General features: G+C 43.7%; 1 protein-coding gene and 1 long non-coding RNA gene across 7 annotated transcripts in view; one reads left to right on the top strand and one right to left on the bottom strand.

Moving 5' to 3' along the window:
• Nucleotides 1–25,412, top strand: part of LOC125184268 (uncharacterized) — a 213,179-nt gene that overhangs the window by 112,917 nt on the left and 74,850 nt on the right. For 2 of the 6 annotated variants that reach the window (XR_010825902.1, XR_010825908.1), the window contains 2 exons: nucleotides 5,116–5,232; nucleotides 11,864–15,838. This is a non-coding gene — a long non-coding RNA (uncharacterized lncRNA). Of the gene's footprint in view, nucleotides 1–5,115; nucleotides 5,233–11,863; nucleotides 15,839–22,952; nucleotides 23,084–25,412 lie in introns of those variants that run through there. The other 4 variants (XR_010825912.1, XR_010825906.1, XR_010825905.1 and 1 more) reach the window with 3 other exon arrangements.
• On the bottom strand, nucleotides 6,971–24,093 carry LOC106047196 (myosin heavy chain, skeletal muscle, adult-like). The gene is made up of 39 exons (XM_066980179.1): nucleotides 23,976–24,093; nucleotides 22,971–23,241; nucleotides 22,737–22,880; nucleotides 22,488–22,644; nucleotides 21,454–21,481; nucleotides 21,249–21,360; nucleotides 21,067–21,159; nucleotides 20,530–20,593; nucleotides 20,339–20,437; nucleotides 20,130–20,233; nucleotides 19,910–20,048; nucleotides 19,051–19,169; nucleotides 18,809–18,958; nucleotides 18,290–18,460; nucleotides 17,518–17,827; nucleotides 17,300–17,373; nucleotides 16,530–16,617; nucleotides 16,320–16,437; nucleotides 15,886–16,009; nucleotides 15,666–15,802; nucleotides 15,308–15,563; nucleotides 13,360–13,602; nucleotides 13,075–13,251; nucleotides 12,850–12,995; nucleotides 12,660–12,750; nucleotides 12,181–12,570; nucleotides 11,883–12,009; nucleotides 11,576–11,694; nucleotides 10,789–10,985; nucleotides 10,352–10,535; nucleotides 10,098–10,263; nucleotides 9,801–9,925; nucleotides 9,298–9,606; nucleotides 8,994–9,197; nucleotides 8,578–8,703; nucleotides 8,314–8,484; nucleotides 8,116–8,220; nucleotides 7,880–7,975; nucleotides 6,971–7,260 (listed from the first exon to the last, which is right to left on the bottom strand). The coding sequence occupies exons 2-39, from the start codon at nucleotides 23,175–23,177 to the stop codon at nucleotides 7,105–7,107; spliced, it is 5,826 nt and encodes a 1,941-aa protein (XP_066836280.1). The 5' UTR covers nucleotides 23,178–23,241; nucleotides 23,976–24,093; the 3' UTR covers nucleotides 6,971–7,104.

Below are 25,412 nucleotides of genomic sequence, written 5' to 3' on the forward strand. Positions count from 1 at the left end.
ATATATTTGCTAAGCCTCCATTTTGTCTCTTAGTACCCCAATTCCAAACCCTCCTTGTGTACTGGGTTGTATTTCTCCAAGAAGTACTGTGCTGACCTCAGGAAACTACTGGCATGAAGTAGTTGTGGTGCCTGCTCTGCTTGAGGTGTAAAAGCACTGTCGTGAAACCTTACTAGTAAGACTCAGGTGCTAGTTGATTTCCTCCTCTTCTCAGGCTCCTGACAGGAGCTTACAGTGTGAACTGTTAAATGTGGCTTTACTGACAGTGTCTGAAGGGGAATGTTTTCAATCATTTGCTCTGCTGTAACCAGAACGCTGCTTTTGCACTCAGGAGATCTCCTGCAGTCCATATATGACACAAGCTCTATATAAGCCCATCAGCTGCATCTATTTTAAGCTTTTCTCTGAGAGATCTTTCTTTATGGCCATTACAGACCAATGTTTTTCTCAGGACCTTTGCACTAGTACTGATCAGATGACAGACAGCTTGACTTTAAAAATAGTGCATCATTGCAAAGCAACCCTTGACCTTCAAACATAGCAGATAATCACAATTCAAGAAAAAGAAATCCTTAGTTTCTTCCTGGTGTTCTACCTTTGCCCTAATAATGTAGTAAATTGGATCATTAATTAACCACCACTGTAATTCAAGCACAGGAGAATATCACAAATAACAGAATTGTCAAATGGTTTGGGTTTGAAGGGACCTTCAAAGATCACCTAGTCCTACACCCGTATATAGGAAAAGAATAATCTATCTAAAGATGGCTTTAGAAACAGAACACCTTGACTGAGATGCTAGTTCAAATTGAAAATTAGAGCATGTTAAGGATCCCAGGAATTAAAAAAAAAAAAAAATCATGTAAGAGTAATGTGAGTTTAAGTTACTTCCAAATATGATAATTTTCAAGTAAGGCAGATTACATTTTTAAGGTATTTCTTATTTAAGGTAAATGCTATTATGATTCTATTTTGTTCAAAGTATATTTTTCAAAGTAAAGCTAGTGTTTTTCTCATATAATCACATAATTATCAATTATGTCACGTAAGTGTCAATCCAACACACTGAAATATGAATTGTATCCTATTGTAGAAACTTTCTCATTTTCCAACAATAACACCCAAACAGCAATACATATAAAAAAAATGCTAGGAACATGTTCAAAAATATCAAACTGTCCCTTTTTTTATAGCTGTCACACAATGCCAACTTGTGATATAATTTTCACTTCCTTTCCCGTCCAGTTTGGCAGCCATAAAATATGCATTTCTCTGCCTCATCTTCCAAAGTGCTTTTTTCATCTTCATTAGATTTCCTTCTTAATTTGGAAAACTTCTCCAGTTTGCCAGAGCTACTTTTAATTCTGAACCCATTTTGTTCTACCAGAGTGCTTAGATGCCCCTCTCACACAAGTTCACAAGCCCTTAACAAAGTCTGCAATGTAATGACCATTTTACGTAATCAAACAGGTAAACAAGATCATTAATGTATGGTGAATATGGCAGCTCATGTCATAATATTGTGTGGTTCCAAAATCTGTAACTGAATGCCCCTGCTTTAAAACCCAAGAGAAATGCCAGGACAGAATGACCAAGTGCTCTTTACTGGCCATTGTGGATTTTATCCTAGAGACTTCAGTCCCTAGAGGCAAATGTCCCTGCCAGGCTCATGCTAGGACAGTCTGTTTCCATGTCAGTGGCTGTAGTGTAAGGAAATGTCACATTCTGGGCCAGAGACATAAAAACTCCTCCTTGGAGAAGGAATCCACACAGCCAAAACCACGAAGCACAGCTCACCTAGATAAGATGGGCGCCTCTGCCGTGCTCCCACCTCAAACTGGCATTCGGGTCTTGGAACCCCCATCCCTGCCCCTGGAACACATTGAGCCTAGGTGTCAGGTCCTCAGCACATGATTCTGCCCCACTGATGTTCTCCTGTTGTGCCACTTGCTAGAGGAGAGACAGCCGGTGGTTCCAGTGTCTGTTAGTGACTGGCCCTACCTCTCACAGCATCTCTGTCTCCCAGGGAGCTGGTCCTGCTCACAGGCCTCAGAGGGCAAGGGGAACCTCATACGCAATTCTTCTCAACCCCCCTCACTGGGCTTCCTCTGCAAGATGAAGAGGAGGGAGATGAGAGACAGGATTTCTTTTCCCACTGTGGCCCTGTTCTGTTTTTGTGTGTGAACAGTGAAGGTCCAGGCCGGCTTTGGTTGAGTTCACAGTCACTTACTTCTACAGGGACAATTACTTTGATGATGTGTATTTTGATCCTGGAGTCAGCTTAAAGGTAGACCATGGGAAACACTTGCTTACACTTCAGGCTGCAAAGGGCTTTCTCTGTTGCTCTTTGTGGCCTAAGGGTCTAAGAGATCCTCACCTGTGGAGGCAAGATCCTCATGGCCATCCTAAGATGAGTGGGGCACTCCAGAGCCCTGAGCCTCTCCTGGTACCTGCACTCTGAAGGTCCAGCCAGAGCACAGCTGTCAAAAGAGGTGCAACAGTCGCTGCCCTCAGGCTGTGCAATCAGGTGTGTGTGCTGGAGTTGGCGGGTTTATTTGGTGCTTTGTGTTGGCCTTTTGACAGTCACACACTTCAGAGCACCTACATGGAGGCTTTCTCAGCAGAGGGCCCAATGCAAACGAGGCCCTGTACAGTGACCAGTGGCTGCTACTGTCAGCTCAGGGTCCTTTGTATCAGCATTAATGATCCACAAATTTCTAGGCCTTCTTTGGCCCATTACACCTGCCTTTGTCCTGTTCCAGTGAACACAGAATATAGATAGACACTAGATAAGTTGACCTATCTAGTTAGATTTCACCCCATTTGGTTGGGTTTGGCAATAACAGGTGGGTCAGCAAGTTTCACCAGCTTTAAATGCATGCCATTTTAAGCGAGTCCTAGCTGCTGTTTTATAGCAGGGAAGGCACCCAGTGGAAGGTCCACCTCTGAGGCTCCATGCTGCCACCCGCTGGCAATTCGTGTTCTCAGCACAAATTCTGCTCTGAGCACAAATGGATGAGGTCGGGTGTTGCCTGTCTGAGTTCCCTGTGACTGACAGGAGGCTGCTGGAGTCCAGTGCCGAGAGGAAAGCTGATGGGGCCTGTGTCCTCCATGCGACAGGCCAGGTGGCAATGGGACAGGCACAGCCACCCTCCCAACTGATGTCTCTGAGCCTTGACTTCCTCTAATTGATTTCCTGTGGCGACTGTACAGTACCGGGGTGCCTGCTTTCCTGAGCTCTCCAAAGAGCTCGTGAAGGCAGGCTGCAGGCAGAGTTGGGCCTCCATAACCAGCATGTTATAGCCACTGACTTGGCCAGAGGTTCTTCTGCAGTCCCCATACTGCAATGGGATTCCTTGAAGGATCTCCGTTGTGCAGCCCTGCTACTTTACCTCAGTGAGTGCTGCAAACGCACAGTCTGAGCAAGGGGAAGAGGCCTTCTGGAGGCGTCTGGAGCTTGGAGTAAGCCCTACCTCTGGCTTCACCACAGAGGGAGGCAGTTGTAAAATTGTGCACTTTCAGGGCTACATACCATCTTTTCATTTGTTGATATCCAAGAGAAGGGATGCCCCCACCCACCCCCAACAGACCACTGAAGTACTTGTGCAGCTGCCATGTTCCCGATGGGACAGCGTGTCCCAGGAGGGCAGAGTGAGCACCCAGACACTGGTTTCACTCACTGTCATTCTGCTGGCTTCAGAGGGGCCACTCTTGATTTATACTCTTACAAGTGAGAGCACACGCAGTTTCTGATTTTTCACATTTCAGCTGACAAAGGAGCTGTGCCGGAGCAGGCCTTTCTGGGATAAGAATAGCATCTGCCATCTTAGGACACAGCACAGTTGTCCAGCACCTACACGGCAACGCATTGCAGTGAGATATAGAAGGCAAGCTACCCGCTGAGGAATGTCTTCAAGTGCTATTAGTGGAAGCGTATCATCTACACAAGCAGGCATGGCTCCACGCAGGATTCTTGCAAGAGGTGGCTATTTTTAGCTTTTGACACTGCTGATGAAGGGAGACAAATGACAAAGTGATCCTCCTGGCACTGGCAACCTCCAGAGCTCTCTGAGCAAGCCCCTTCTGGGAATGACTCTTGTCAAGGCTGCAGGGCCTGAGAGTGCAGGAGAGGGGGGCCAGGAGGGAGCTGTGAATTTGCTGGGGACATGAGGCTGAGCCTCGGTCCCACCAGCACTGCCCAGCTGCGCTTACGGCAAGCTCTCCCTGAGGGCGGGAACCTGTCCCTGAACTTAGGACATTCTGCTGCCTGCTGTATTTTCAACCACATCCCTGAGCTCCAGGGAGAGAACAGGGGGGCATGGAACTTTGTGTAAGCAAAGGTTACAGTAGCTCAGAAGAGAACAGACACAGTTATACTCATGATCTGAGAGTTGCTTCATCTCCAGTGATTTGCCCGCACTTTCGTATCAGTACCTCTTGTAACATTTTCTTTTTACAAGTCATCAGAGAAACTATTTCCAGATGCCACACTTACCAATGTGTCCAGGAGTCACCAGCCGGCTCACTCTTCTTCACGGCTGCTGCCTTCTCTCTTCCCTATGGCTGGCTTTTGCTGGCTACCTTGCTTTGTTCTGATGTCATGACACATCCTTGAGCTCCCACGGTGGAGCCAATGTAAGGCAAAGGAGAGTGCAGGGTCTGAAAAGTGGGATTTCAAAGAGTCTCAGAATTTTATGCTTGTACAGAGTAGCCCTGCCGTTACAGCTAACAGAGATGCTCATGCGATGTTGTGTGTCATCTAGACTCCACCCATCCCTATCTGAAGCTTCGGAGAAGCCTGCAGGTGTGTGTGGACAGGGATTCTAAAGCCACTCAAAAGGAGCACTGAGCTCATAGATGCGTTTGGACAGTCCAGGCTCACCACAGAGACCCCATCCATGATGGCAGAGCCAGGCACTCTGTCAGGCAAAGAGCAAGACTGCAGAGGATGAGGAGGCATGAAAAAGATTGGAGTCTGCTGGGAAGCCATGGGGAAAAGTTATGCAGTGTCCTCAGAAGGGAAAACTAGTCTGGCATCTCTGCAAAGTGCTGGGTAGCTTTTTTAAGGTCCTTGTGATTGAAAACCTAAAGAACCATCTCCCCTTGCTCTCTCAGACAGTAGTGACAGCAGTGACAGAGGTTCTGCTCACCAGTCCTCCCTAGTGACACTGGAAGCAAGCTGGACTTCCTTGCAAGAGCTGGTGTGTTGGTGAGGCTGCACCTGGGAGCCAGGTAGGGTGGATATTCGTCCATTCATTGGATAATGCTGTCACAGACATACAGCCACAGAGCTGTTGGTTGAAACTTCCCAGTGGTGTGAGTGCCTGCTTGGAGGCAGAGCCCCCTCTATGGGCTTCTAAAGCTTGGACAAAGAGACCAGTCTCAGTCCTTATCACTTCCCATCACCCTTAAGGAGCTCCAGTGGCAAGCTCTCCATTGTAAACACTGTAAGCCAATCAGGGCTGAAAGCATTCAGGGGCTACCTGCTTGGGCACAATCGTTTTCTGCACAGCTTTCATCCCTTCAGCCCACAGCACCAGCCTCACTCCCACCCTTTCTCCCCTTCTAGGCTTAGTGATCCATGGAGGATCCACCTCTGCTTTTGAGCAGCAGCCCTTGTACAGTAGACAGAGGTGAAAACACATGGACCCTCGTGAGCCATCAACACATGCACTGTCCTCTGCTCCTGCATCGGCTTCTTGCTTCCCTTCAGTGCCAGCTGCACCTCACTCCTCAGTTGCTGCTAATGTCTTTCTCATCCACTCTGCATCAGTCCACACCAAGGGCTCCTGCGGTCAGGAGTCAGTCAAAGTAATGGGCTGTGAACACTTCAGACAGGGGCAGTGCGGCAACAGTGGGTGCAATTGTGCAAATTTCTACTCCTTAAAGGAACACCAAATTAACTTAGTAGTCCTCAGTTACCACTAACCTGTCTTTGATTCAGAGTACGCACAGCCCTGCAGAGCTTTCTGACAGAATCCTCCAGGGTTGTGTGGTCTTCCTGAAAACAAGGGACAGAATTTGCTTGGAAGCACAGAGCTGTCAGTTATGTGAGAGCATTGGTTTAGGCAGACATCTGTGTGCATGTCTTTAACGTACCATCACACTCTCCATGTGCCTTTTCACCCAAGGCCTAACGTTTCAGAATACTCCAGCTGAGACGGCTGATAGAGCACATGAGACTGTACGTGCGGCTGTACATGCCCAGCGTTCCTCTTCTGTCCAGATCAGGGTCTGAATGGAAGAAAAATTATTTGCCAATTTCCCCCTTCCCTTCTGACTCCCATCGACCAAAATATTGCCACCTTAGTATGTATTTAGGCTGAAGGGGAGCTTCAGGTATCTGAGGAAGTAATGGAGGAATACAGCCATCAGCTTTCTTCCTTTCCCTTGCCTGTGGACTTGCCACGCATGGCCTGACCTTTGAGGTGACATGCTGAGGAGGAGCATTCTTGCCACACAGTGTAAGGGAAATTGGCCCTGAGGAGGCCTCCTTCCACCCGGTTGGCCCCAGGCAGGGCTCAGCATTTTGCCACACTGCAGAGAAACTATGAGCAGGTGGTGACAGCAGCTGAGTGAATCTAGAGTAAGAGAAATTGCACAATTTAGAGGCACCGTGGAAGAGTCAGAACAGTGTGATAATTTCAGTGTCTGCTGAAAATTGTCTCTGCTGAGGAAATGTCTGTCCCATCATAGTGTGATGCACTGTGACATCTGATAGCTTACTCAGAGTCTGGTGGTTAGGATTTGTGATTGCCAAGATCAGAAACAAAAGCAGGCAAAGCAAAGAGGAAAGGGATTGCTCCCTCTTGCAACTCTCGTGGGATGTAAGCTGTGCTGAAAGGACACTAGGAGAAGCATCAAGAATATGTGAGGGCAAGAGCAGTGCTAGAAGCTTGAAAGCGTCTATAGGTGATTCACCAAAATCCTAAGCTTATTCAGGAATAAAAAACAAAGAAGCCACTGTTCATAGTGTGTGTGCAAATTAATCTACGGTCTTTATTCTCTACACATTGACATGGTTACAAATACATTGCAGAAGAAAGCAACAGAGGGTTCACATTTTGTGCATCCCTCAAGCTACTTTGCTGCCACATGACATCCTCACTCTTCCTCTTCTATCTTCTTACTGTGAAACTCCCGGCTCTTCACTCGGAGCTTGTTGACCTGTGACTCTGCAATGTCAGCCCGTTCCTCGGCTTCTTCCAGCTCATGCTGGATCTTGCGGAATTTGGAGAGGTTGACATTGGACAGCTCCTCCTGTGTGGGGAGAGGGAGTTGGTGGTGAAGAGTCCAGGGCAGGGGTTTCACTCCTCATGCGTCTGGGCCTTGAGGGGCTCTGGTGATTACGCGGAGAAAGCACAGACCTCCTGTCTCCTACCTACCACTGCTGACCCAGAACCCTCTCAATGAGCTCATCATCCTCCCTTATTCAGGACCTCACTGTGACAAACTGTACCGGTACTGTGTCACTCTTGAGGAGCAATTCTGTCACGTGGTCTCTCATTTTGTGTGCTTATTCTCCCACCACTTGGTGCCTAATTTTCCCTGTGGTTTATTAGGTTGAGAAAGACTCAGAAACCCTGTGCTGTTACCAGCGTCAGAGATTCATGAGCTTCTCAGTCAATGGACGAGGCCCTCAGGAATTTTGGTCTGACTTCCTGAATCAAACAGGCGGCAGAATAACCCTTGGTTCATCCCTGAGTGCAGCATGGCCAGAAGAAGGCGAGGCCTGCTGACACGGGAATGAACCACATGGCCAAGACTGTTGTGTCTTTGGAGTTACTTTCATGCCTCTTTCCTTGTATTCGTGCTCATCTCAATGACTGTGCTGCCCCGATGGAAGGATGCTCATGGCCATTCTCCAAGCAATACTTACAGCCTCCTCAGCTTGTCTCTTGTAGGATTTCACCTTCATCTGCAGCTTGTCCACCAGATCCTGAAGCCTGAGAATGTTCTTCCGGTCTTCCTCAGACTAGAGTGGTTGGTAAGCAGGAAAGAGAGAGAGTTGGTTTCCCCACAGCACCAGAAATCATGTCCTCTTGGAGTTCACGGAAAAATGCTTTGGCTTTCCGTGAGAAGGGTGCGTCAGCACAAAGACGCCTCCTGCCTTACCTGGTAGGTTAGCTCCTTCACCCTCCTCTCGTACTTGCGCACACCCTTCACGGCTTCAGCACTGCGCTTCTGCTCAGCATCTACCTCCCCTTCCAGCTCCCGCACCTGCAATGAGAAGCCCATGTTTGGAGCTTGTTTGGAGCCAGGTGGCTCCCTTCATGACATGCTCACTTGTGCACAAATACCATCCCTACGCACCCTGGCCTCCAGCTTCTGGATTTGCTTCTTGCCTCCCTTCAGTGCCAGCTGCTCAGCCTCATCCAGACGGTGCTGCAGGTCTTTCACCGTCTGGTCCAGGTTCTTCTTCATCCTTTCCAGATGGGCACTGGTGTCCTGTTCCTTCTTCAGCTCTTCTGCCATCATGGCTGCCTGGAGAGGCAAAACAGCAAAGCCAGGTTGGGGCCAAAGATATTCTGGGGAGAATGCATCCATCACCCTCGGTGACAGAGTTCCCCAGCTCACATCTGTGATGGCCTTCTTGGCCTTCTCTTCGGCGTTGCGGGCTTCCTGGATGGTATCTTCCATTTCACTCTGAATTTGGGCAATGTCTGTTTCCAGCTTCTTCTTGGTGTTGATCAAGCTGGTGTTCTGTGCAAACAGAAATTGTAAGACTTGTATTCTGAGGCCTGAAATACCAAAGCTACAGCCTGAGCCAACTCTTTCCTCTTCAACCTTTAAATTCAGCGTTTGGAATTCTTTATTAAAGAATTGTTTACCAAATGTCAGTGGTGGGCTTAGGTGATGGGCTATGACCCTGTTTCCATTGTGGACAGCAGTATAGAGGCCATTCAAGACCATTGTCCTGCGTCACTCTCTACTACTCTAACAGTCATCTGTGTTAAGTGTCTACACAACGGGTTTGGGCACCAAGCCCTTACCTGGGTATGGAGGAGCTGCACACGCTCGCTTGCATCCAGAAGCTCCTGCTCAGCCACTTTCCTTGACCGCTCTGTCTGCTCCAGGGCTGCCCGCAGCTCCTCAATCTCAGCCTGCAAGAGGTTTGCTCTGCGCTCCACCATGGCCACCTGCTCCTTCAGGTCTTCCTGCGTCCTGAGTGCATCATCCAAATGTATCTGGGTATCCTGTAAAAGAGGAAAGAGAAATGACAAGGCAGCACAGCACACTAGGGTGCCAAAAATGTTAGAGAAGCCTTTCTTGTATGTGTAGCTTTGCTGAACGGACCTTGAGCACTGCCTGTGTGTTTCTCAGGTTCTTTTGTGCCTCTGCAGCCACACGGTTGGCATGGCTCAGCTGGATCTCCATTTCATTCAGGTCTCCCTCCATCTTCTTCTTCAGCCGCAGGGCTTCATTCCTGCTCCTGATCTCAGCATCCAGACTGCTCTGCAAGGACTCCACAATTCTGAGGTGATTTCTCTTCAGCTGGTCGATTTCCTCATCTTTCTCTGCTATCTTCCTGTCAATCTCAGACTTGACCTGGTTGAGCTCCAGCTGGAGGCGCAGGATTTTCCCCTCTTCATGTTCTAGGGAGGCCTGGACAAATGGTCACAAACACGTATAACATGGGTAGAGCTACTTCTTGTTTTCTTGATAATCACAGAATTTTTCAGAGAACCTGGCGTGGATGTGCTCCACAGCTAGAGCAGTAGGGGGACCGTGCATTTCTTAGCCATATTTCCCCACTGCTAGCGTTTCTAGTGTGGACAGCAGTGATTATGGGCACATACCTCAGCTTCCTCCAAGGCAGCCTGGATTTCAGATTTCTCCTGCTCAATCTGCTTCTTGACTTTCTCCAGCTCGTGGATCGCCTTTCCTCCCTCTGCAATCTGCTCCGTGAGGTCAGAAATCTCCTCTGTAGGGAAGGGTGAAACAAGGCATGGTCAGACATAGGGCATAAAGGGAAGGGCCCTCACACACCAGGGTGACAGGTCTCTTCTCATCACTGCAGGCACACACCCGTGTGGAGTGGTGGGTAGACAAGCTTGGGGGAAAGCCCGGCCAGCAGCAGAAAGCCACGGACTTACGCTGCAAGTTCTTGTTCTCACGCTTCAGCGTTTCCAGGTGGTCCAGGGACTCCTCATAGGCATTCTTCATCTTAAACAGCTCCGTGCTGAGAGAGCGAGACTCCTTCTGGGAAGCTTCCAGCTCAGCCTGTGTTTCCTCGTACTTCTGCTTCCACTCTGCCAGGATCTGGGCAGATCAACAGGGTGTGAGTATGGATGTGGCAGTTGTGAAGGGATGCTCTGCCCAGGAAGCACAGGGCCAGAGGCCAGAATACCTTGTCAAAGTTCTTCTGCTTCTTGTCCAGAGCTGCGCAGGCAGCATTTGCTCGCTCTACGTCAATCATCAGGTCTTCCACCTCGTTCTGCAGCCTCTGTTTTGTCTTTTCCAGGGAAGCACATTTGGCGTTGACAGCTTCAACGTGTTCCTCTGCATCCTGCAGGCGCTGTGCCAGCTTCTTCCTGGGAGGTGGTAAAAAGCTCATAGTTAGTGATCAAAGAGGAATGAGTATGCTCTCTACAACTGCACGCTGAGTCATTTTGCATTCTGTAGACTCCAATCCATAAGGTCTATAGGATAAAGTTTACCACATCTGTCATCCTTCCCCAAAGCAACCCCATGACTTATTTCTTTGAATATCTTGGTCTTCGCTTCCAAGGTCCCTTCTGAATTTTCATTGCCCCTCCTGCTTCCTTGCATCCTGTCACCACATACTTGGCCTCCTCCAGCTCTTCGGTGCGCTGAATAGCGTCCGTCTCATATTTGGTTCTCCACTGGGCCACTTCGCTGTTGGCTTTGGACAGGGCACGCTGCAGCTCACCCTTGGCTTCCTGCTCCTCCTCATATTGTTCCCGGAGCAAGTCACAGTCGTGGCGAGCAGATTGCAAGCCATGGGCCAGGGCATTCTTAGCCTGTGAAGACAATTGGATTGAGACAGTGTAATTGTAATAAGGGGAAAATCATTGAAAACTATTTGAATCCAAAAGTCAAAGTCATCCCGACGAGAAAAGGTACTTGTAATATATAGATTAATATATAGATTCAATATATTGATATTAAGGGTTCATTTATCACAATTTCAAATATTACCTCACTAGATATGATGAGTAAATTCCAAATGACAAATATAACGCTGGGAATTATTGAATCGTTTAAAATCTGTTATAAATATCATACTGCATTTGAGAAAAACAGGATAAGAAACTCAGTTTTTATAGCTGTATCTCAACCTTGCTTATACATCATTGTTAATCCTAGTGAAGACCTAATGATGTTCCTTCCTTTCTCAGTATCCAGGCTGGACATTATGCCTTCCTTTCCTTTCTTCCCATACTAGACAGGAAGGTGTCAAGATTGTCCAGATAGTTTGGAATCTGGAAAATTACTAATATGATAGCCTGTTTCTTTGTAATATCAAGAAATATCTAAAACAAACAAACAAACAAACAAAAAAACACCATGATCTGGATCAAAAATCTACACTACTACAGCAAGTATCTACCTTTATTTCTTCCTCTAGATGTCTCTTTAGTTCTTCAATCTGTTGAGTAAATGCCTGCTTGCCTCTTGATAGCTGAGATATCAAAGCATCTTTTTCTTCCACCTGGCGTGAATATTCCCCTGAGAAAGTTTACAGATAGACTATAATTTAAAAAGCAACATTAAAACAAGCTGTCTTAATATCACTGCATATCAGCTTAGAGAGGATAGGCCAATCTGAATAAAACATGTCTTTTTTCCTTGCAGCATTGGTTTCAGGTTTTTTTTTTGTTTTTTTCACATTCCATAGGAGTGTGGGGGTACTTCACCTGCTTCTGTCTGCAGACGAGCTCTTTGAGTGTTGAGGTCATTGATCATGCGCTGATGCTCCTCCTCCTTTGTCTTGATCTCACTCAGCTGATCTTCCAGCGTGCGGCACATCTTCTCCAGGTTTGCCTAGGTGCGAAAAACATGTAAACGAAAGAGAAATATCACTACATTATGGCATACAGTTCTTACAAAGAATAGCAACACTACTGGGTATGATAGCAAAATGTAATCTGAGAAGTAAAAAATCACGCATCACGTCATGTAACATAGGTTAGTAAGACTACAGAAATTCTTTACCTTGGCTTTGGAGACAGACTCCATGTTACTGGCCAAGTCATCTATCTCCATCTTCAGCTCACTCTTCTCCTTCTCCAGCTTCTGCTTGACTCGTTGCAGGTTGTCGATCTGCTCCCCAAGCTCAGCTGTGCTGTCTGCGTGCTTCTTCCGCAGGGCAGCAGCTGTGGCTTCGTGCTGCAGTGTGGCCTCTTCGAGGTCGCGGCGCATCTTCTGAAATTCTGCCTCACGCTTCTTGTTCATATCGATCTGAGCTGCTGTAGCCCCTCCTGCTTCTTCCAGGCGCTCGCTGATCTCCTCCAGCTCCCTGGAGAGGTCAGCACGGTGCTTCTCTGCTTTTGCCCGAGAGGTTCGCTCTGCCTCAATTTCCTCCTCCAGTTCCTCGATACGGGCCTGGGGAAAATGCAAGACCCTTTACACACCCATGCCCTCCTTGTACTGACGTCTTTCTGAAGGGCGGAAGGGAAGGACCAGAGGCTTGCCTGCAGCTCCTTGATCTTCTTCTGTAATTGCATGCCCAGGGCTTGCTCATCTTCAATTTTGCTCTGGATCTGGCTGATTTCAAAGTCTTTCCTTTGCACAAAGCATACAGAATCACAGTGTTAACACCTGAATAAAACTACCTAATAAATGCACCTGACCCACACTCAGGTGTCTCACAACCACACTTACTTTTTCAGTTTCTCATCCAGCTGCTGCTTATCATTTTCCAAATCCATTATGGTATCATGGGCCAGCTTCAGGTCTCCCTCAAGTTTCCTCTTAGCCCTTTCAAGGTCCATGCGCAGTTTCTTCTCTTGCTCTAGGGACCCTTCCAGCTAAACACAACAACACCATCAATGCCAGGCAGGTCAAACTCCATACCTGTCCTGTCTTGCTGGAGGCACGTGTGCTTACATCATCCACTTGCTGCTCCAGCTTGGTTTTTGCTTTGGTCAATGTATTGACTTTGTCCTCTTCGGCCTGCAGGTCATCCAGTGTCTGCTGGTGGGCCTCTTGGAGGGCTTTCTTCTCTTTTGTCAGCTTCACAATGGTCTCATCCAGAGCTGCCATCTCCTCGGTGAGGTTTTTCACCTTTGACAAGAAGGGAACAAGTGTAGATAAAAATGTGGTTTAAAACTTTATGCTGTATTACAGACTAGAATTCTTTCTCAAGTATGAGTGATGTCTTCTGAGTCTTACCTTGTTTTCGGTGGCATGTTTTTCCTTCTCAACCTTGGCCAAGGTTAACTCCAGGTCATCAATGTCTTTCTTCAGCTCTGAACATTCATCCTCCAGTTTTCTCTTCTTGGCTGTCAGCTCAGCATTAATTTCCTCCTCATCCTCGGCCCTTTCAGTCACCTCCTTAACTTTGGCTTCCAGCTGGATTTTGGTTTTGATGAGCTGGTCACACCTTTCCTCAGCATCAGCCAAGCTGTCTGCTTCCTGATGGGAAGAGACAGATGTTCTTGGTTTATATTATGAAGTTTTCAAAGTATTAGTTAAAATGCAGACTGAAATTTTCCTTCAGTCAAGCAACTCATTAACCTTGAGAGGATTTTTTTTCTGGGAAGGGCTATACTGCTTCCCTCTGGAAACAACATGGCTTCCCAATTTTGTTTTTCCTCTCCTAAAGATGTCTTGAATGTGATAGGTGTGTGAAATTTACTGTCACCTACCAAGAGCAGAAAGGGGTTACAGGCATTTTTCTTCAGAAGTGAAGTATTCAATACTTTCCCTTTTGTAATTGAATCCTGCTGAACACCTTATTATATGGGGAGTAATGGCTTTGATAGTTTCAGGAATAGTTTAATGGAAGAAGATGATTCTTTCTCTAAATTTAATATTTTAGATAATAAAGACTGCTCCTTTTGTAAGTGGTGTCTTACCATTGCACATCATCTACCTATGTCTCATCTTCCCTCAGTATATCTGGTTTCACATATGCTAATACCAGGTAATCATTATATCGTCTTACTCTGGTGGGCTTTTTGATATCATGAATTTGCTTTTTCCTAAATAAATTTGATAGGAAAATATAAGAAAATACAATGGGATATTTATTTTTCTTCACTTACTGGATAAAAGAGGTAACAAAGGTTTCCCATTTTCTATGGAATGTTCAAGTAACTGGATAATTAAGTACTGTTTACTGTTTTTAGTTTCTAGTTTGTGTGATCTAATGAGTAATTTAAGATGATGTTTAAAGTGATACTTGAATACCAAATACTTTTGTGATTATTTTTAAGTAACATTCTATTTTGTGAAGTGCTGTGTGTCTACAGGGTGCTGTTCAAAATAAGTTACTATACAGCCCATACCAGAAAATACAAGTTAGAGTTGAAAACACTGCAATGTTCAAAAAAAATTTTTTTTCATTATAAATTTAATTTATGAAACTGATTCTTAATAGTTAAGTCTAAAGCATAAAGAGCTCTTTTGTGTAATTAATAGTGGAGGGAAGAAGAAACACCCCTGGATGGTGTGACTATTTCTCAGAAACAGGAACTGTGTTTCTATATCTTCTCAACCTAGAAGATAATTTGAAGATGTATTTCCCAGTTTCTGAGTAAATGATTAACCTTTAGTTATTAAGCAAATGGTGAATGTATTTTCCTGCAACCGAATTTACACTAGTTTCAAATCTGGCTTGCATTTACCCTCCAGAATGAATTCTTTTGCACCTTGGTGCTATGGAGATAGCTTTGCCCCTGCAGAACTCATAGAATCATAGAATATTTTGGGTTGAAAAGGACTTTAAATATCATCCAGTTCCAACCCCCTGCCATGGGAAGGGACACCTTCCACTAGACCAGGTTGCTCAAAGCCAACCTGGCCTTGAACACTTCCAGGGGAAATCACCTGCTCAGAGGGAGTTCAGGGTTAAGGCATAACTCTGCTCTGAGTATTTCATGTTCCCTAGCTGTAGATGTCTTATTCCTCTGAAAGCAAAAGCACTGACTCCAACTTGATGTTCCCTCTCTTTGCACTGACTTTTGGCAGTGCTTACTACATAACTTGCAGACAACTGATTCTTCAACTTTGCATTTCTGACTTTTACTCTTCTATAATCTGACCTTTTGCTTGGTAAAGAACAATCTGAATGTACAGAATCATTTTCTCAGTGATAAATGAATGCTGATAAACTCACAGCCTGCACTTGGAGCTGCAGATCATTTTTCTCCTGCACCAGCTTCACCATTTTCTCCTCCAGCTCCTTTCTCTTTGCCTCAGACTTTGCAAGCTCTTCCTTGGTTTTCTCAAACTCTTCCTTCATGTTGGCCATCTCCTTCTCAGATTCTGCACTCTTCAGCAAGGGCTTGATCTTGAAGAACAGCTTCATCCAGGGCCAGTGCTTGACATTCATGAATGCACGAACGTTGTACTGGATGCAGAAGATGGACTCTCTGAAGCGTAATTAAAATGTACATAGATTATTTTGAATGTGATGAATGATGACACTTTCCCTCACAGGAAAGTGACTCTAACTGAAGATGAACAATGTCTACCTCCTCTCCACCATTCTCTGGTACTCCACTCTCATCAGGAAGCCTCTGCACCTGGCCTGTGTGCGAGTGATGAGCTGTGCCAGCTTCTCATCCCTCATCTCCTCCAGGAGCCCCAGCAGCCCAGCTTTGAAGAACACCTTGAGAAAGGGAATGTTGCAACACATCACTGCCAGGTAGAACAAAGCACAGGCATATAGCGATTGAGTCAGGAAGTTTGTACCTTGGTGTGACCAAATTTGTACTGGGTGTGATCCACATCAATAGATGCAAGAAGTTTCTCAGAAGCCTTCTTGCTATCAATGAACTGTCCCTCTGGGATGGCACTGGCATTAAGCACCTTGTATCTGCATTAAAAACAGATAAGGACATATTCAACAAGCAAACTACTGTTTTTATTGAATGCCTTGATGTTTTTATGGAAGAAATGATAGTTTTATAGAAACTATTTTAATGCTGATGAACTGTCACTCCTTCATTTGGATGATACAGCATGTATGCATATGTACTACTAAAGCTGATGTTTATGGAAACACATCTATTCCATTAGTCTCCTTGTTGAAAAGAATAAAGAACTGCATAGTGTAAGTTTTAATTGGTTGGATGTACAAGGTGCTCAACACAGATAAAATTAGTAGGAAAAATGAGCCTTCTTACCTCTGTTTAAAGTCTGCATACAGGACTCTGCTGGGGAAACCTTTCCTGCAAATTCTGATCCCTTCCAGCACACCGTTACACCGCAGCTGGTGCAGTACTAGTTCATGCTCCATGGCACCTAAAAATTCATTGCACAAGTGAATACCTTTTTTCAGCACAGAGAAGAATAGCTATTTCAGAGGCAAATCTCTTTTTACTTGAGCTTCCTACCAGGTGTTTTCGTTTCATTTGGGATGATGCAGCGGACAAAATGGGGGTGAGTACTCCGTAGATTGGTCATGAGCTTGTTTAAGTTCTCCTAGAGGGACCAGTAAGTAATGTGAGTTTTGAATGTCTGGTGTTCAATGCATCAAACCCATGGCAATAAGTTTTTAACTTATCAAAATTAGCTAGGTTTCTGAACACTTAGGTAAAGCCACAGAAACAAAAGATTTCTTCTATTTGTAGATATTGAATATGATTATTAAAGACTGAAAGACTGTGCTAAAATAAGTAGCTTAAAGGTCTTTCATGTTCTACCTACTCAAGTCAATCTGTTTGAGAAAAACCTGTTTTGGTATGGTTTGGCTTAGTTTTTAAATACGTTAAGTAGCTTATTGGAGAATACTTCTAAGGAGACATTCAATTCACCAAAATACCAGGCTCATAGGAATGCAGGGATACTAAAATTATAGCTGAAGTCTGACCCAAAAAAGGTAGAAAACTAAAAATCTATTATTATCTTCTCCAAACATTAACAAATACTAAAAAAGAAAATATATCAATTTTCATTATAATTGAAACCTGAATACTTATTCTAGAACAGTACATATTAACAATTGATTCAAGATCAATTACAAAACTGATCCTGAAAAACAGGTCATGAGATTTCCAAATAATGTTACCAACTTCACAGTAATACCAAAATAGCCCTTTCATATTTAATATTAGCTTTCTCCCTTTCTTCATATTACAAAGAGATAAGGAAAATAGTACTATACCCGGAAAAGAGCTGAAACAGTCTGGAAGGAAGAACCCTTCTTCTTGCCACCCTTCTTACCACCACCACCAGCCTCTGCAAATGAAAGAAAAGAAAAATACTGTTAAATATGGATGCCACATATTGGAGAGTGCAGAACACAAATAGCATTAAATGTTTAGTGTTTCCTGTTTTAATTCCCTTTGAATGTGCCTAAAATACAGAATTTACAGAACTGACCTGCATCTGCTCCACCGTAGTTAGCAAAGAGTAAGGCCAGTGTCTTCACTGATGATTTCTGGTACAACCCAATGACAGTTTCATTCAGGGGGTCCTTGTTCTTCTCAAGCCAGCCAGTGATGTTGTAGTCCACTGTGCCAGCATAGTGTATCAGGGAGAAGTGGGCCTCGGCCTTGCCTTTGGCAGGCTTGGGCTTCTGGAAATTGCTGGACTTGCCCAGATGCTGGTCATAGAGCTTGTTCTTGAAAGAGGTGTCAGTTGCCTTGGGAAACATGCACTCCTCTTCCAGAATGGAAAAGATGCCCATGGGCTGGAAGATTTTACAACAAAGAGGAAGAAGAAAGAGATAAGACATCACTTGATTAAAAAGAGGATAGAGTCAAAAGAGAAGGTTGATTCTGTGTCTTTCATGACCTTAATCGGAGAAAATTAACCAAGGCTCGTCTTTTTTTCAGCATTTTTGTAAATGTCTTTGCTTATGGAAAAAATGGTAAATACAACATTGCTAAATACTATATTCCCAATAGGCCATCTTTACTGACAGCTACATGACCATCTTTTATTTAACTTTATTTTGTAATCCGGAAGTACTTTCAGGAAAAGTTCTGAAATCTCAGTAGGGTCTTTAAAAACACTTCCACGCTATTGCCACTTTCACAGGGTATGCATTTAAAAAAAAAAAAAAAAAAAGCATATTCTCCCACACTTCTTAAGTATATCACTTGGCAGCTGTGGAAGATCCAGTACTAATGTACGTGAACAGGAAGGATACCTTCTCAATGAGCTCAATGCAGGCAGCCAGGTCCATCCCAAAGTCAATGAATGTCCATTCAATCCCTTCCTTCTTGTACTCTTCCTGCTCCAGCACAAACATGTGGTGGTTGAAGAACTGCTGCAGTTTCTCATTGGTGAAATTGATGCACAGCTGCTCAAAGCTGTTGAACTGTCAAATGCAAAAAGAAAGAAGGGATACAAAGTGTTCTTCACAGATGATAGTTTAAGTACAAGGCCTCTTCCTGTTTGCTTTCCTTTTGTTCTCTTGTTGGAAAAACTTTGCATTTAGCAAATTTAGCAAATTCAGTGTAATTAGAAGGTTTTTGGGGGAGGGAGGGGGGAGAATTTCAGTTCAGCAAGTAATTGTAGGAGGATAATACTAAATAATAGTAATTAATAATAATAATAAATGCTCAGGGAGTAATTGTAGGAGGATAATAACTTTTCTCAATTGTGGCTCAGAATTCCCTTTACTCTCAATTGTCCTATTAAGAAACTGCTAGAAAAACATCCTTACATCAAAGATCTCAAAGCCAGCAATGTCCAAGACACCAATGAAGTACTGCCTAGGCTGCTTTGTATCCAGCTGCTGGTTGATACGAATAACCATCCACAAGAACATCTTCTCATAGACAGCCTTTGCTAGAGCACCAACTGAATTTTGCACCTAAAGCAAAAAGAGAGTCTTGGAGTATAGAACAGAGGAGGATCAAAGGGATCTTAATTCAAAATATGGTTCTGTATTACCACACTTCTTACCTGCTGCACAGTTTGACCCTTGGTCACATATTCATTTCCAACCTTAACTCGGGGGTAACAGAGTGCTTTGAGCAGGTCTGCTGAGTTCAGACCCATCAGGTATGCAGCCTTGTCAGCAACTAAACACCAAGAAAGAGTGAGAGGAAAAATACATGTTGGACAGTGCCTAAGATTTTGTTCTTGAGGTATCGTCTCAAAAATAGCAGTGTTCACTTTAAGGAGTTGCACGAAAACATCTGTGTCAAAGCCATGAAGCTACTGTCTCTGTCATTAGGATGCGGAGTATACAACTCTTTTTGAGCTTTGGTTTCTACAAATGTTATTAAGGTTAACTCACTGCTTTCATCCTTTTTCAGACATGACTATGGTGCGTCATGTTTCTAGTCCTGAAGCAAGAGGAGTTATCACTCAGAGAGTTGAAGGAATGGACTTTAGCTCTTACTGTACCTGAGAGGAATCAAATATGCAACTGACATCAGCGTTCTTTCCCAGTAGGTGAGGGTGAACGGAAACATATTCTCCCACCTTGTTAGAGCTGGACCACTTCACTGTACCACAATATAGCAGTGATTGCTAGGTGTATTCCAAAAAAAGTATGACTAATGACGTTACAGAAATTGACATCCATGGCTCCTGGCTTCCAGGCAGTGAGCACCAGATCTTTTATTAAAGTACTCACAAAACTAAAATGCAGGTATGATGATAGATGAGGTAGGTGTCTCAACTGTTACACAACCATTGTACATAATTGTTTTTTTTAGTTTAAACTTTTGCATACTAAAAGCCTGAAATCTGCCTAAGGCCCTCTTTTAGTGACAATGACAATATCTTTTGGAAAGTTTGTTGAATCTGCTGATACCTTCTGTGCCATCTGGCTCTGCCTGCTCCTCTCGTTGTTTCTGCTTGAACTTCAAGTTCCCATAGTGCATGACAGCTCCTGTCAGCTTGTAGATGGCAGTCTTTTCATCAGCAGTGAAGCCCAAGATGTCAATGGCACTCTGGTAATATAAACAGTAAAATAAGTGCATGTATACCAGGGCTCTTGTCCACAATATGACCTGTTTTTTTATGTTACTTACATCTGTAGCCATCAGTTCCTCCTGGTCATCAATGCTGGGAACAGTGATCTCACCTTGACTCACATAGTGGTAGTCATATGGGTTGGTGGTAATGAGGAGCATGTCTGAAAGCAGGAAATAGGGAAAAACAAGCTTACTTCAGTCATCTGGGAGACAAGATGAGTTGTTGTTTAGTGATCTTCCTCCAAAAATATAGGTAATCTTCCTACCAATTAGCTCTGGCCTTTTGTTGGACATGATCTGATAAAAAATGTGGTAGCTTCTTTCTGCCTTGAGCTGGAAAGTGACTCTGGACTTCTCCAGCAGATCTGGTAAGGAAGGTAGAAAGTGATAGGCACAAGACAGCACACAGAGGTAGGAATTTGGGAAGGTATGTGAATACGCCAGGAGGGTTTCTTACAAGTTTCAATGTCAGCAGAAGCCAATTTTCCTGTGGCCCCAAAGTGAATTCTGATGAATTTGCCCTGTTAAAGATAAAAAGAACCATTTCAGCCTGGATGCATTTCATTGCCCCTGTACAAGAAAGATAGAATTGTACAAAAATATTAAGGGACTGGAGCGCCATTCCTGTGAGCAAAGGCAGAGGGAATTGGGCCTACTTATCTTAGAAAAGAGAAGGCTCAGGGGGCATCTTATCAATCTCTATTAACACCTTAATGGAAAGTGAAAAGAAATCAGACTCTTTTCAGTGTTGCCTACTGACAGGACAAAATGCAATAGTAAATAATAATAAGTAAATAAATAATAAGTAAAAACTGGAACATAAGAGGTTCCATCTTTACTATGTAGGTGACTGAGCACTTGGACAGGTTACCAGAGAGGTTCTGGAGTCTTCCTCCTCAAAAATATTCAAAAGCCTCCTGGACCTCCAGAGGTCCCTTGCAACCTCAACCATGCTGGGATTCTCTAAGGGATTTTGTCCAAAGCTACAACTCACAAAGCGCGAGGAGTTGTCATTTCTCACAGTCTTGGCATTTCCAAATGCCTCCAGCAGTGGGTTGGCGCTGATGATTTGATCCTCAAGCGTTCCCTACAGGACAATAATTATTCCTCGATATACTTTCCAAAAACAAGGAACAGAAAAAAAACACTGATTCAAGCCATTATCTATTAATGTACCTGCATTTTGCCAGGCTGCTCCTCCTTCTTCTTCTCCCCACTAGCTGCAATTGTTGCAAAGTACTGGATGACACGCTTTGTATTCACAGTCTTCCCTGCACCAGATTCTCCACTGCCAAATAAAGAAGCAGAGAGAGTGTGGTCAGGCAGCAGGTCTCCTGGTACAGGGCAGCCCTGCAGGGACCTGAGCAGGAAGTGTACTTACGTGATCAGGATTGACTGGTTCTCACGGTCTGTGAAAAGATAGATATTGAGAATGATTTTCCTGGTGCTCATGAATTAGAAAGAACACAAAAGCTAGGAGACAAATATGAACTGCAGCTTCTACCAGAGGGTGGAAGGACAGAAGACAGTGAAGAGCCCTGGGAATTCCAGCTGATATGTAGCAATGCTATACAGCAGTACTACATGCATTCTAAACAAGATCAGTGAAGACACCACTTCAGAGTAACTTTTATATTGTTTAGCCTTTCAAGATATCCTCTTTCTACCTGATATCTCTCTTATAAGTACATGTGACAAAATTACTGAGATTGAGGGTTGATTACATATAAATTCTTCTGGAGCTAAAATCTTCCTGAGGAAATCTGGAGACCTCACAAACAACGGAAAAGCCTAACCAAACTTTTTCGCTACTTTTCATCTCTTTTATTTTTACTCCTATATGTACATAAATTATATATTTCTGAGTTAATAGGTAGATACAGTTTGTTTTTAATCCTGCTATTCATAATTTATTTTCCATTTTGCAACAAAAGAACAGGAAAAGAAGACATGAATCCTGCATATCATTGATTTCAATATATATACTGGGAAGAGAAAATAAGAGGTGGAAATAAGAGAAGAAGACAAATATTTTTTTTTATAACTATTCTGTTTGAACGCTAATGCTTTTGTTTTCTTTTGACATTGTTTTTTCTGAAAGCATTACTTGTCTGATGCTTACTTTTCACTATAATGAGCAATAGGTCTAGAGTCAGTAAAGTCTAGACCAAACACTAGGTGTCTTCTAGCTGATGAATTTACTCCTTCTTAAAGACATTCATTACATGGTCCAGGTCTTTATTGACTGTAATGGGAACGCAGCATACACAGATCCTTAAAGTCAAGCACTTTAATCTTCCATTAATTTCACATGTGGTATTTTAAGTGTTGCTCAGGATTTACAGAGATAATTCCTATATTTCCGTCTACTGAGAGATCAATGAAAGAGCAAGTCAAAGGAGATCAAGCACTCACCAGTCAGCATGAACTGATAGGCATTGTCAGAGATGGAGAAGATGTGTGGAGGGGCCTCCTGGCGCTTTTTGCCTCGGTAGGCCAACACCACCTCTGGGTTGTACACCGGCAGCCACTTGTAGGGGTTGACGGTGACACAGAAGAGACCTGAGTAGGTCTGCGAGGAAGGGAGACAGCACATTGGCTTCTGCTCAGCCTGGCACAGCAGGTCTTCCTAGCTCCCAAAGGAAGACAGCTGCTGGTACTTACGTAGATCATCCAGGCTGCATAACGCTCTTTGAGGTTGTACAGCACAGCAGGTTCGTGGAGGTGGGTCATCATGGCCATGTCCTCGATTTTATCATACTTGGGAGGGTTCATGGAGAAGACCTGATCATCCTTCACGGTCAGAGTCTGCCAAGGAAATGAAAGAATATGTCTGCATATGTCTGCTAAAAGTTCAGTGTGAATCAAATATTGATCTGAAGATTCCTTTTCTCTTACCTCTCCTGCTTCAGTCTTGACAGTGACCTTCCCTGTTTCCCTGCTCTGGATTGTCCCTTTTACAAAGGATTCCTTCGGATGGGCCACAAAGACGGATGACTTGGCATCAAAAGGTTTGTTCTGGGCCTCAATTCTTTCCTTTTCTGACTTTCGGAGGTAGGGAGCCGCCTCCCCAAAAACAGCCATTTCTGAGTCTGCAGAGGCCATTTCTGCACGTTTACTAAAGGAATGTCAGCAGAGGACACTGGTGGGGAAAAAAGGTTGTCGCTCACTGGGAAAAATAGAATCTATGTCAGTGAGAAAACTCCTTACTCTTTAGCTAGTACAACAACCACATAAATCTACTTTGATTTGAACTTAAAGGTACTTAAGTCCCACTCAAGAGTGAGACTTTAGTCTAGCAGTAAATAGAAGATCTTCAATACTGTCTACAATTTGGTAACTCAGGTTGGTGAATTCTGACCAGTTTTGAGGTCTTCACATAAAAGAACCTATAGCCAGAGAAAATCACTATCTGTTCTGGTTCTTAATTATAAATGATGAATCTTCAAGACAGCGCTTCCTTATTAGAAATATTACCGTATGTGCTATAAATGAAAACAACTTCACTTTTTAGATATTCCGTTTCAACAGTCTAGCCTAAGTAAGAGTTTGCAGAAATATAGGAGGATTTACAATAAAAAACTCATGCAGTTGTGAAAAAATCCTGTCTCAGCCTGTACTGTAGAATTTCAATATTCAGTATATTACCCTTTGAGAATAGCTTGTACCTTGGAAACTGTCCAATCCTGTAAAATAGGAATGGCAGGTGTTTCTTATTTTGGCAAGGAGTTTTAGACACAATTTATAGATTGAAGTTATAGACATGCATTGAAATTCTATTTAACATTTTTGTTCGCATGTACAGCACCTCATATAAATGTTTGCCAGAGGCAGGAGAAACTGAGTGGAATATTGAAAGGACATTGTCCTCTTTTTCCAAGCTCTCAAAACGCATGCACTTACCTTGAAGCTTTCCGTGGAGACAGGTCAGACTTGTCTGTGGGAGATTTTATAGTGTCTCATCTGCAGATGCTGCAGATGCTCCCCCTTTCTTCGGTCAAACATTTCTGGCAAAACTTATTTGGCAAAGCATTGTCTGGCAAACTACAGGCATAATTGTCATTTGATTTGAATGATATAATTAGAATGTTTTTATATCTTACTGACTATGTGAATACATCTATAAATAATTTATCAAGTGTGTTAAGGAGAGAATCTAGACTACTCAAGGCACTTAGAGAACTTGGATGCAGGAACTTAGGGTTTCTATTGCTGGCTTTCTCCGTGGTTTGCTGCTTGACCCATGGCAGTTTGCTTGGTATGTTTATACCACAACTTTTCAGTCATTCTGTGGAGATAGTAATATGTCTATGATACTTCAGGAACAGATGCATTAAGAGCAACAGGAAAAGTAGGTCAAAAAACAGTAAGTAATGTTTCTAAGAGCTACTTTGCAGTAGTATGTTCTAAAAAGCAGGAAGTCAAAAATTACTACAGCTGCGGTTTCTGTATAGGACAGTTTCAATAGCTGAGAGAATTTGAAATACAGTAGGTTGGAAGCCTCAGCCCACGAGGCTGTTCCAAGTAACAGTAGACTCTGGTTTGAAATGGAGCTCTTGAACACATTCCTGAGCTGTTTTTTTATTTACCAAATTTAAAATATATACTTGTACATGTACAGATAATATATGCTTTTATGCACATCATTAAAAAAGGGATTCCCTGAGAAATTCTGCTTTCTCACTGTTCAGTCTCTTACATCTTTTGCTTGCATCTGATATATATATGCTCCTATTATCATCTACATAAATAAATAGTCCCCTCTTGTCAAACCAGAAATTGCATAGATCCCCAAAGCCTTTCCCTACCTATAGCTCCCCAAAACAGTATCTCCCACACAGCCATGCTTGTACACACAAGCACATGTATTAACTCATCACAAAGCTCCAGCTACTGTGCATTCTGATAAATCCTCAGTCCTTCACTGCCTCCCATGAAAATGTGCATATTAGCATGTTCATGACCCCAGAAAAAAGTCCAACAGCACAATACTATCTATACCAGAGTTAAAGAGGCAGCAACAGTCTGGCGTAATCCTGATGGTATGGGAAAAGGTTTGTTGGTAATCCAGGAGAGTAACTGATCTAGTTTTAGGAAAGGGTGTCATCACTTACACTTCTTCAGATCCTCCATATGTAAACACATTCTTCTTTATGTTATTGCAGTGGTTTTACCTTGCTGGTCAGCTGAACTCCACCACAACCACTTTCTCACTCCCTCTTCTCAAAGGGAATGGGGGGGAAAATATGATGAAAAGGGCTCAAGGGTTGAGATAAAGACAGGGAGATCACTCAACAATTATCGTCGTTGGCAAAAATGAATCATAGAATCATACAATCA

Source organism: Anser cygnoides, chromosome 19 (genome assembly GCF_040182565.1).
Source record: "Anser cygnoides isolate HZ-2024a breed goose chromosome 19, Taihu_goose_T2T_genome, whole genome shotgun sequence".
Taxonomy (NCBI): domain Eukaryota; kingdom Metazoa; phylum Chordata; class Aves; order Anseriformes; family Anatidae; genus Anser; species Anser cygnoides.